The 13,030-nt window shown below is 33.6% G+C and overlaps 1 protein-coding gene across 4 annotated transcripts in view; it reads left to right on the top strand.

The window, feature by feature from the left end:
* Positions 1–12,692, top strand: part of LOC143231110 (SPARC-related modular calcium-binding protein 1-like) — a 63,642-nt gene extending 50,950 nt beyond the window's left edge. For all 4 annotated transcript variants that reach the window (XM_076465708.1, XM_076465709.1, XM_076465711.1 and 1 more), the window contains 3 exons: positions 1,895–1,967; positions 7,156–7,345; positions 10,423–12,692. In XM_076465708.1, the coding sequence (XP_076321823.1) occupies positions 1,895–1,967; positions 7,156–7,345; positions 10,423–10,493 (334 nt within the window). In that variant the 3' untranslated portion in view covers positions 10,494–12,692. The remainder of the gene's footprint in view (positions 1–1,894; positions 1,968–7,155; positions 7,346–10,422) is intronic.
* The last annotated feature ends 338 nt before the right edge of the window (positions 12,693–13,030 follow it).

Genomic DNA, 13,030 nt, shown 5'->3' on the forward strand with positions numbered 1-13,030 from the left:
AAGTAGTATATAAACTAGTTTTATCAAGGACAACTGTAGTAACAAACACACCTTCACTGTAGTAGGTCGACAAAGTAGTATATAAACAAGTTTTATCAAGGACAATTGTAGTAACAAACACACCTTCACTGTAGTAGGTCGACAATGTAGTATATAAACTAGTTTTATCAAGGACAACTGTAGTAACAAACACACCTTCACTGTAGTAGGTCGACAAAGTAGTATATAAACTAGTTTTATCAAGGACAACTGTAGTAACAAACACACCTTCACTGTAGTAGGTCGACAAAGTAGTATATAAACTAGTTTTATCAAGGACAACTGTAGTAACAAACACACCTTCACTGTAGTAGGTCGACAAAGTAGTATATAAACAAGTTTTATCAAGGACAGTTGTAGTAACAAACACACCTTCACTGTATTAGGTCGACAAAGTAGTATATAAACTAGTTTTATCAAGGACAACTGTAGTAACAAACACATCGTCACTGTAATAAGTCGACAAAGTAGTACATAAACTAGTTTTATCAAGGACAGTTGTAGTAACAAACACACCTTCACTGTAGTAGGTCGACAAAGTAGTATATAAACTAGTTTTATCAAGGACAACTGTAGTAACAAACACACTTTCACTGTAGTAGGTCGACAAAGTAGTATATAAACAAGTTTTATCAAGAACAGTTGTAGTAACAAACACACCTTCACTGTAGTAGGTCGACAAAGTAGTATATAAACTAGTTTTATCAAGAACAGTTGTAGTAACAAACACACCTTCACTGTAGTAGGTCGACAAAGTAGTATATAAACTAGTTTTATCAAGGACAACTGTAGTAACAAACACACCTTCACTGTAGTAAGTCGACAAAGTAGTATATAAACTAGTTTTATCAAGGACAACTGTAGTAACAAATACTTTCACTGTAGTAAGTCGACAGGGTAGCCTAATGCAGGGTGAGGTTTCATTAAAAAAAATCACTTTTAACAATATTGCTGTTTGTAATCCCCTGATCTCAGGCTTCTAACTTTTGGTCCCATATTTAGTGCATTCAACGGAAAGTGTTGAAAAGTATTTTTTTAAAAAATAAACATGACAACAATGAATATTGAAGGTTTCGATTGTTATATCGAACTCAAGAGACCACGTTAATACATTCATATTGTGAGAAAACAAAGGTTCCTTACAACTTGTTTGATTCATGTAAATATAATTTAGGTATGTTGAATTCATAACGTCGAAAGGAATCGTGGTGTTGTAGAAACGGTGAGGTCCGCAGATGAAACATTGTTCAAATTCTTTTGTAACGAGTCACATCACAGTACTGTTTTAAACTCTCATGTAGCGAGAAACACCGTATCACAAACCTTTGTCTAAATTCTTATATGGTAAGTCATTCTACGTCACAGAACATCTAATGTAGTGCTATATAAAATCACTAGTTCAACTCTTGCTAGGTGTTACTGACATATGATGAATCTCAGGGCAAAGTCTTGTTTTGTAAATCAAATAGTTATACGATGAACCCAAGGGTAAAGTCTTTTTTCGTAAGTTGTACAGTTATGTGATGAACCTCAGGGTAAAATCTTATTTCGTGAGTCATGTAGTTAGTTATATGGTGAACTTTGGATTAAGTCTTATTTGGTTAACTATTTTGGTATAAACGTTGGATCAAGCCTTGTTTGATATTTGATACATTATATTGTTTTATGATAAAATTGTGTTGTTATCTGACATTACTTTGAAGACTAGTTTAACATGGCCTGCTCTTACATCGTGAAATTATTTTACATAAAGAGTAACAGTTTGAGTGAAGTTTACAATATGGCACCTCTTTAAATCACTGATGCTCACTAAAGTTGCCTTGAACTAAATGGTTCAATTTTTTCCTGGTTCTAGCATGACAGGTAAACCAACCAGATTGCAAGTAGCAAGGTGGAAGTTCAACCAGTTGGATCTAAGTAACAATCAGGTTTGAATCAACAACAATTAGTAACATTATTTGTTTTTAAATATATGTCCATCTTATATACAAGAAGTTAGATAAGCTGAAGTTAATTATTTTGTTTATGTGTCATTCAAATGTAAAGTGCCCTCCTTGATAAAAAAAACAAAAAAAACTTATTATTCTCCCCCTCAACTTACGTGAAGAGCAAATCTCACTAACACTACAAACAAGATAAATAAAGGAAATGAAGTAGTAACCTGCAAATAGAGATTTAAAAATAAAAAGAGATTAAGGAAACAAAGCTGGAGATACTTTAGACATTATTTACTCAAACCACAAACCTCTATTTTGGCTCCATACTGTTTGTTTGTTTTTGAATTTCGGACAAAGCTACTCGAGGGCTATCTGTGCTAGCCGTCCCTAATTTTGCAGTGTAAGACTAGAGGGAAGGCAGCTAGTCATCACCACCCACCGCCAACTCTTGGGCTACTCTTTTACCAACGAATAGTGGGATTGACCCACGGCTGAAAGGGCGAGCATGTTTAGCGCGACGGGGATGCGAACCCGCGACCCTCAGATTACGAGTCGCACTCCTTAACGCGCTTGGCCATGCCGGGCCGACTCCATACTGTTATCTAGAATTACATTTTGTGAAGTCAAAATAAGGATTTATAGTTTGGGTAAATAATGTCTACAGTATCTTCTTATTTTATATTTTACTTTCTTTACGATCCATATTTCCAGATTTTTATGGTTCCAATTTTTTATTTATCTTATTTGGTAGATTTTTATGTTCAACTATTGGCAAAAGATTACTTGACATAGTAACTAACCTTATATATTGTAATAGTAATAAATATAGCTAGTAGCTAGCTGATACAGTTCATGATGATTTACTGTAACTATTGACTATTTGATCAGATTAGTTTGAGATGTAAAATGTTAAGCTACAACTAGAGATTGTAATGAGGACTTTGAGACAAGTGTGTATTTATAGTTTCTGTGTAACTAAATTCTGTATTAATAATGCACAGAGATTGACAAATGTATGCCTGGACTGAGACACAACCCACATTAAATGCGTATAAAATTTTACTAGTAGAAAAGCAACCTTTTCAAATAAAACATATACGTTTACAACATTGCTTTAAGTAAGCCTTCGTCTCTTAAAGGAATTATTCTACGAATGTGTGTAATAGAAGTTAATATTATTTGTACTTTTTTGTACTCCTCCAACTGATACATAACAGACACCAATTTTATAGTGTACGAAGCATCTAGTGTTGATTTGTTGTTGACTGGTAATTCTTGTTTCATTCGATATATAAAGCTGTTTTAAAGGAAGATCAGATATTTTAAAGAAAGCAAATTTGAAGTGGTACAAATAACATTGTTCACAGTAAAATATTTTTAGCTTATCTATAACAATAAAACGGTGTGTATGTGTCTGGTCACAATAATGTAAAGAAGAAATAACCTAGAAACCTGAAATTATCCATACAGATTAAGAACACCCCGAGAGTGTGTACCTAGGTAGTATTACTTAACCACGTGCGCGCGCACACACACGTTTTTAATGATATAATTTAGAAAAGAAGTGGTTACTTATATTACAAACAAACTTATAGACAGAGAGACAGACAAGCGCGTACAAAACTTTTTAATGAGGCAAACAAGTGAAAACCACACAGAAGTAATTCCCTATGCACCAACTTCTAATATATAGAAAAGCCAATGCGTTTTGATAACAATGTATTCCAACAATGAATTTCATGTCGTGTTGCTTAGCAACAAAAGTGTATAGATTGTACTTTTATGCTAAAATTGTCTCAGAATACACACAAAGCACAGTCAGTTACTATATATCAATATAGTAACCAGAACGAAGTCGGGTACTTCCCCTAATGTAAACCTTAGAGGAAACAAACCGACTTTTGAATACTCCTACAGTCTTCGCAATACCTTATTATAGAAAAGGCTTAGAGCAATATAGCAAGCTGTTTTAGTTGTAGGCTAGTAAAATAATACTTAGAAGAACAATTAGGAAGATTTGAGCGGATTTATTTATGTTTAACATGCATGCTTTTTTTGTGCGTTTTTACATGTGCACAGCCTTAGTAGTTAATAATAAACGTTTTAAAGTGTTGTTTTGACTTAATCTTTACTGTTTAAGGTGCTTTAGGCTCAACGTTCTATTAAACTTTTGTGCAATTCTTTGCGATCTCTATTATGAACCACCATCGTGGTTCCGGCTCGGCATGGCCAGATGGGTTAAGAGGTTCGACTCGTAATTCGAGGGTCGCGGGTTCGAATCCCCGTCGCACCAAACACGCTCGCTCTTTCAGTCATGGGGGCGTTATAATGTGATGGTCAATCCCACTATTCGTTGGTAAAAGAGTAACCCAAGAGTTGGCGGTGGGTGGTGATGACTAGCTGCCTTCCCTCTAGTCTTACACTGCTAAATTAGGGACGGCTAACGCAGATAGCCCTTGAGTAGCTTTACGCGAGATTCAAAACAAAGATTAAAGAAACCATTGTGGTTCATAACAGTGCATGACAGTTATCTATCTTTCATTAAAGTTGGCTAACAACAATTTTTTGCTATTTCATCATGGCTGATTACGTAATAGGATATAAATGTGCTTATTTCACACAAATTGAAAATAAACAAAATACTTTTTTAACCCCATAACACCTCTCTCTCTCTCACACACACAAACACACACACACACATTATACGACTAATTTCGGACTTAGGCCTATATTATATAACCGTTACTAAGTGCTATAAAAATGAAAACAATACAGGCGCTAGTTTGGAACAATACTTCATCTACTTTGCAAAATTAATAATATAAGTAAATAGCTTAATATTCAGTAGGCCTAATAAACGTGATAAAAACCACTTATATTTATCGTTCTATAAGTCACTTGAGTTCTAGTATTGGAAGAAACGTTTAGAGTAAATTAATTCACCAAACTCTTTCTTAAGATATAATTTTGTGTGTTAGCAACACCAAGCATGGGGCACACATGTATCTTATTTGATTTATTATTCCTCAAAATCACTATCAGCCTAAACTCGCAATGAAATTCCTTAAGGCAGGATTAGAATAAATTAATCTATAATGTCATGGGCGTGGTTAAATGAATCAATCGAAAGGGTTTGACCTCCTGAGACCAAAACTGTGATTAATTCTCAAGTCGGTCAAGAGATGACGAAGCTATGAGCTAAAAGTTTGTACTTAAAAACGGCCCGGCATGGCCAGGTGGGTTAAGGCGTGCGACTCGTAATCTTATGGTCCTCCTTTCAGCGGTGGGAGTGTTATAATGTTTCGATCAATCACACTATTCGTTGGTAAAAGAGTAGCTCAAGAGTTGGCGGTGGTTGGTGATGACTAGCTGCCTTTCCTCTAGTCTTGCACTGCAAAATTAGGGACGACTAGCGCAGATAGCCCTCGAGTAGCTTTACGCGAAATTAAAAAAACAAAAAACAATGTACTTGAAAAAAAATTAGCCATCCTATGAGCCGATGTGCCGCGACTAAAAACGTCTGCAGTACCGGCAGTTATCTTTTTATTTGTTTTTAAATAATTATGGAAACTATAGAAAGAACTTTTGTATAAAATAAATATTCAACTACTGTGCAATCAGTGTTTTTAGAAGACTGGTGTCTAACGTTAAAAAAAAGATGAATAAGTTAGTGGGAAATTTAATATTTTAGTTTATTTGCGCGATATGGAATGAGAAGTAGAGATTTGAGTTTAACACACAAAATAGCTTATTAGTAGAAACATTAAACTAGCTAAGACACTACCTTTATAGAAAGTACTGTGAATTGTATCCGATGTTGAATGGTCATTTGTACATAGTCGTGGAAGGGTGTGAGGGACTGTTGGGTTTTGTCAGCAAAAAGTTACAGAATGAGTTATCTCTGCTTCGCTTGGTCTACCGTTAGGAATCGAAACTGACTAATAGTAAGTTCGTAAACATGCCGCTGACTCTCTGGGCCACAGGAAAGGAGTGAATTAAATAGTTTGTTTTGTAAACATATTTACTTGAACAAACCGTCATAAGACAAGGAAGACTAAAAAAAAGACACGCGAGTGTGTCGAAACTAGTTTCACCAAGACATCTGATAGTTTGTTCTGTTTACTGTAGTTTTCTAACTACTGCACACGATATTGTGTTATTTTATAATAATCATTGAATCAGCTTGGTTTGAACATATTAAATCATCTTCGTATATCCCCAGTAGTAGCTCGTTTGTTTGTATATTTATTTTGTCGAATTCAGCACAAAACTACTTTAGAGCTGTCTGTACTAGCCGTCCTAATTTAGAAGTGATAATATAAAGTGAAAACAGCAGCAGCTAGTCATCACTATCCACCACCGACTCTTGAGTTACTTTTTGTCAGTAAAAATGAGATTTACCATTACATTACAATGCCAAGAGTGCTAAAAAGGTAATCATGTTTTATGACGGGGCTCAAACCCGTGATCCACAGATTGTTAGATCAGCGCCCTAACCAGAACGTCATGCCAGACCTACAGCAGTAACCCTACTTTTCAGTACACTTACTATCTACACTAATAGTGAACGCTTGAAGTGTTCCTAGTTTGTTTGTTTTTTTAACTTAAGTTCAGTTTTTTATTTTTTGTATATAACAATCTATTATGCTGTCTGCCCAAGGAAGGTGATGTTTAACAGATAAGATCTCCCGGAAGTTCCAATGGTAAGCCGATAGAGCAAAAATAAATTGTAGCAGTGCAGAGACGTCCATAGATTGTTTAAAAACAAGTTCCCTCGTAATTTTAAAATGGTTTCTCTGCTTCAAGGCGTTTGCATTACACCTGACTTGGCTCAGTTTAAGGTTATTGGTAAAGAATGTAACATATTTCTGCGTATTTATTTTCCACAACTTATTTAAACACATCATAAAATGTACATAAGATTTAAATAACCAAGATCGCGTGTTAATTTTCGTATTCGTTCTTGTAGCGTGTCAATTTTCCTTTAAACAACGTTCGAGCGCCCCATCTGTCGACCAAAAGAAGAGAAACGATTGGAATATTTCAAATAATTTTTAAATCACCGATTTAATTAGAATATTTTATTGCTCTATTTTTCCGGTTTTGTTGAATTTGGCTTCGGATATAACGTTCAATACAAACCTTGTGGCATTTAAATAGTTTTTTTTTATTTCATCAGATGATAGACAGGAAAGGAAGAGAAGAAAAAGAATTTAAACGTCAGTGGAAACTTTTCCGGAAGTCTCGTACAGCTCGTAAGGGACTGACGAAGTGTTGGGGTAACTTCTTGAGATTTTGTGATAAATTTGGAAACAACGACAGTAAAATTTCAATATCAGAATGGTTGGATTGTACAGAAACGAAAAAAGGTTTGAATATTACGACTTCTTATGCATGTGTGCAGGCATGAATAAAAATAGGCAGAACTGTATTTTAAAAGCATGGATTACACTTTTAAAGGGACCTTTCTCTTGTTAACTTTTAAAGAACTAAACAGGCTCCATATAGGAAGCTATGAATAATAGAATATACTGAAAATCGATATCTCTTTGCGGAATTGTAGTTTTCAACGTAAAAAGGCACCTCATGCGGCATATAGACAAAATGCCAGGTAAGAGCCACTTATGATTCAGGATTGTTTCGGATATCTACGCAAAACTACACATTTTATGACCCCGTTAGTGGTCCGTAATTATTCACTGATATACTATACAGCAGGTAACTAGTCAAAAGTACCCACCGCCAACTGTGAATCACTCGAATCGACTAGTATAATCTGACTGTCGAACTTATAACGTACCCTCAACTTCACAGTCTGGCATGCTAATCAACAGCCACGCCCAACCCAAAAGAAGTTTCGAGAACAATCGTTTGTGTTTTTGAATTATTGACCAAAGATTTGGGGCGAGAAACGCCTGTTGATAATAGTCCTGTCACAGATGGCTGCCACCTTTATAACGCGCATACAGTTTAAAATGCAAAGCGAGTTCGGTAATATCTTAGTCCAACAACTAGAATACAAAATGACGTATTGACTTTTACTAGTAGGGTCATGACGGGTAGAAAGTGTTTATTTTTTCTCACTAACAGGTCGAGAGTGGATTATTAATTAATATGTGAGACTGCGAATCTGAGAGTCTAAGATTCGAGAGAAGATGCTATTAACCACACTGAGCACGTGCAGCTGTGGGAACATGATAAAGTGACAACTCCTTTATTCGGCTGAAAGAGCCAGACAAGTTCCTTTTGGTAACAGCTTCTGCCTTCCCCTTACCTGAATCCTAGAGGCTCTGCTTTACTTCTTTGGGCTTTACCCATCATAGCTATCAATACCAGAAGACTAACCAGAAGTAAGATAAAACTTACCTTTGAAGTTAGCATTCCTGCCCCAATATGGTAAAGACACTAATTAACACGCCTTCAGTAAAGTGACAGTTTAGTGTGACTGTCGTACTTTTAAATGCGGCTCAAGATGTACATCTGCATAAAGTAATGCCAAGTTCTTAAATTACCTTAATGAGGGGCGATATAGATGTGGTATGTTGTGGGCTTGAGCACCCACATTTCGCTCTCGTAATATCTATTTATAATTCTATATCTATTGCTACTCTTTATTTCTTATGTGAGACTGGCGAATAGAGGTTAAGAGTGGTAGACGGTGTATCCCCACAGCAATGCGGGTCCTACTACCGCAATTACCTCTAAAACCTAGGGTACATTATATAATCACACATTGTAGCTTGTAACCTGAGATCGTATCAGCTGATGCAGCGTTTTTTGTTTAAATTGTTTTTGTTTCGGCTTGCTCTTAAGTTATAACAAACTAATATAATTAGTCAGAGGTTTGGATTTGCCGTTTTTAACACAGTTCTTCCTTGTGATTTTACTTATTTTACTATTTAACTTCATTAAAATATATTTATTTTCACTAATATATATATATACACACACACATACGTGCACATTTATATTTACGTGTATGCGTGTAAATAAATAAATAGCTATAATATCATTAGTTCCATTAATTGGTAATAGGTGATTATGTCAGCATTTATATAGTTTAATAATAAACTTAATATAAAATAAGCACTATCATTGTTGGTCCAAGTTGTTAACGTATAATCGTAACAGATATACCTGTGGAAACAGCATCCAAATTCGTTGGAGATATCCTATCTATCAGACGATATTCAAACGGTAATGATAAACTCGTCAGCTATCGTAGAAAACTAATTAAGGGTATGGAGCGGACTTTTTACACATCTTTTCTTGATCTATTCTATTAAAACACTGGAAAGACGACAAAAATTCCACCTGCTTATAGGTAACCTTTCTTCCCAGTATACGGAATAAAATTATATTTTCAGCGGTAGATATTTCTAAATCTAAGTAACTAGCGACCTCTAACTTTTTCATAAGGAATTTTCCATAATCTAGAGGGTTATTTTTTAATATTTCAAATTTATTATAAAAAGTTTAATGAATTTATTTAATTGACACTCTTTATATTTATTACCTTTCAGTTTATTCATGAATAACAAAAAAATCTATAACAGAATTACTATCGCTACAGACTATCAAAAACTTTTAAACTGAAATATAATAATACCTTTTAACATTATACACAGAACAATACTATTTAAGGTGCGCAGACAAAGGACAGGAAACTAAAATTCACTTCTTTGCTCTGCCCTCTGTAAAATTAATATCTAAATCTAAATAATTAGTATGAAGATTATTAATATTGCTTCTTACTACTGCAAGTTCTGTTGGATATATGACATTAGAGTTAAAATTAAATAATTTATGCAACGTAAGGTATTAGGTATAAATTAGGATTTAATCAGTTTCGGAAGTGAGTTTTCATAAAAGAACAGATACAGACTGGCCATGTTTGAACAGAGATTCTCTTCCATTGGAATAGCCACTGTTTGTTTACTAACTCGTTAGTTGAAAGTAAAATAACTATCATAGATACAGAAGTGAAGTATATTTTTACACTGAATTTAAAATTTGGAATAGTTGTTTCCGTATTTACAAGTTATCGAACTAATCATTAAGCACTCTGATTAAGTCCTTCAAATCTTTATTAATTAATATGCATGTAGTAGAAATTTTGGGGTTGATTCATTTTTTTTTTAAAAACTCTAAGGCTTACTGCATTCCCACAAATAACTGTAGGCAGTGAAAGGCGGTAAGAGTTGAGACGTTGTCGGTATAAGCACTCATGTCTCTATCTTTAACTGAATTTACATGATAGCTGGTTATTTTATCAACAGTGATTGGATATTGTCTAATAGATAGGATATCCCCAACGTATTTTCGTGCTATTACCACTACACTATTCGTTATGAAATCAAGTTAACAACAAGGGCCGACAATAACAATTCTACTGATCCTAATTTAATGTATATTTTTATATATTTTTGTATTTCTAACTATCTAGCGAACATCTCCACATGGATGAAACCTAATCGACATAGGCCTCACCCATTTATAGATTTATTGAAAGATTAGAATAAGATTTCCAAAGTTCGATTCCAAAAGTTGAGAAAATCTTTGAGAAGACAGTTATTAAGTTATGCACTTTTGTGAAGTCCATTTATCTTCAAATGGTAAAACCAAAATAGAAAAGTACAGAATGAGACTTCTCATATTCAGTAAAACATTACCGAAAGTGTACGAGTTGTAAAGTTATCGGCATCGCTAGTAGAGATTCAACTGTATGAACGCTTTAACCCTAATCAAGCCACAAAATGTCACTTACGCTTTCTGTTTTATAACGTGAGCATATTTTTGTTACTGAAGGAATTGTTTCAGTTTTTCCTACAAGTGCTTACTTTATTTTAAGTGCCATATTTGATAACTAAACGACACACAAGAAGGAAAATAAAACTTAACACTTTTCTGCTGTGTTTTCTCCGGTAAACACTTCTAAGTCCAATGAGTACTAGTCTATGGAAAACCTGGGCATTCTTGTTATATCCAACCATAGAGTTATAAACAACTTATGAGGATATGTTTTTGCTTGTCTAAGTGAAACGTATACAAGCCACGATTTATGGATGGTGAGATCTGACTTCGATGTTTTTATTGAGCTTCTTTGATTCGAACAAAGTAGCATACTAATGTAAAAAAGGAAAAGAAAGAAAGAAAATAATGTAAGTCATTGGTCCTCAAGGTTTGATATAAAAATATTATTTCGATGTAACAGCATGGTAAATTGGATTATTTAACTTCAGTCATACCTGTTATGCATTTTAATTATCATCTGGTTAGCTTAAATTCACCATCGAAGCTAAGATTATTGAAAATGACAAGTTCTTGCCACTACTTTAAAATTTTAACACATTTGTGGTTTAATTTAATCTACCTTAAAATACGTTTTGTTAATGAGAAGTAACTGCATGTTTGATTAAACGTTTTCACTGATACAGCAGTGATAGAGCGACACCAATTGTCATTTGTTATGCACTAGAAGAAAATAGTGTATGTAATAATTTGCTCAAGTTTGTAATTAAACATAAAGCTGTTTTGTAAGGAAAGACTAGTAAATTAGAGAATATCTCAAAAACTGGAAATGGTAAGTTCGGATAGTAAACTTTGGGACTTACTTTTGTAATTTAATCACTTATATTTTCCTTTAGAAAGTATACTTCCAAATTTGTGTAATATTTTCTTAGATGATGCAAGCTGAACCAAACGGTTTATTGGTAGACTACATTGACACAAAAAACGAAGATGTTTACAATAATTCTTGTGCATTTTTTGTGGCAGCTATGCTGTAAAATAAAACATTCACTGATTGTAACAAAAAAGTAATAAGTTAATCAAACAGTATTTTGATTTTATGTAAAGTGTTTCGTGTTATTATCAGATAGTTCGTAACATTTCCAGTAGGTGACGATCGATCAAGAAATGCTTTCCGCAAGTAATAGTTTATGTGGTATGTTCACATTCAACAAAGGAAATCTGGAGCAGACGCGGTAGTTTTCGTGTGCGTCACATGATGGCGCTATATAGTCCCTTCAAAACCACTTTCTTGATATGCTAATAAATGTATGATTTTAATTATTATTTTTTTACTGAGGTGAATATTGGTATATGAACACGAAAATAAGAAAAGTTAAAATCAAGTAAATGACTGGTTTTGATAACATAAACAAATTTTAAACCTTTTTTTTCACTTGTTAAAATAATTAATAATTGTGATTGTTTGTTTGGTCAAAAAATATATAAATAATAAAAGTTCATAAAATGTTGTCTCTTAAAAAGCATCTTTATGTATTTTGTAGATGGTGGTTTTTAGTGTGTTTCTCCCTATTAAAATGGTGGCAAATTTTATTTGTTCCAAATGTTTCTAATTTCGGCGAACAAGTCCAAAAACATATTTATTTTGTGTCTTTTGTTTAAAATCTAATTGACTAGTAGAGTGCGAATTTGTAAAGTTAGTTTTAAGGTTAACATAAATGATACTAATTAATATAAAATCATAAGCTTTCTCATAGTGATGGCAGGACTCAACCACATTTTCCTGAGTTTTCCTTTTGGGAATTTCACACCTTATTCTAAATTCAAAATAATATTTAGAATGTGTGAAGGAAGACCAGGTAAAAATTATTTTCACACAGTAATGGTCCATAACATTCGGACTGCGTTGAGTAGGTCCTAACGTTTTTATTCTTACATAACATTTTTCACAGGCTTAAGAAACTTTTTTAAAAAAAAAAAACACATAAAAATCGAAATCCTTTACTATAACGGTAGAACTTTATTAAACGCTTGTTTTAGGCACAATGAATGAAATTAACTTTACTCAAAACATGTAGTTCTCTTTAGCTTCTTTTTTAAACATATTGTTATATAGTTTTACAATCTTTTACACAAAGTACTTATAAAAGTACTCAATTTTTGTTTAAGTGCTAGATTCAGTATTCTGCGATGGAACAAATGGTCATTCTTTATGATAACTAAAGTTTTAATATTTATGTTTCACTTTTAAAACTAGCGTCAAACTTTGGTTATCAGTAAGTCATTAACTTCCGAAAGTGTTT

The sequence above is a fragment of the Tachypleus tridentatus genome, chromosome 10 (assembly GCF_004210375.1).
Source record: "Tachypleus tridentatus isolate NWPU-2018 chromosome 10, ASM421037v1, whole genome shotgun sequence".
In the NCBI taxonomy this organism is placed as follows: domain Eukaryota; kingdom Metazoa; phylum Arthropoda; class Merostomata; order Xiphosura; family Limulidae; genus Tachypleus; species Tachypleus tridentatus.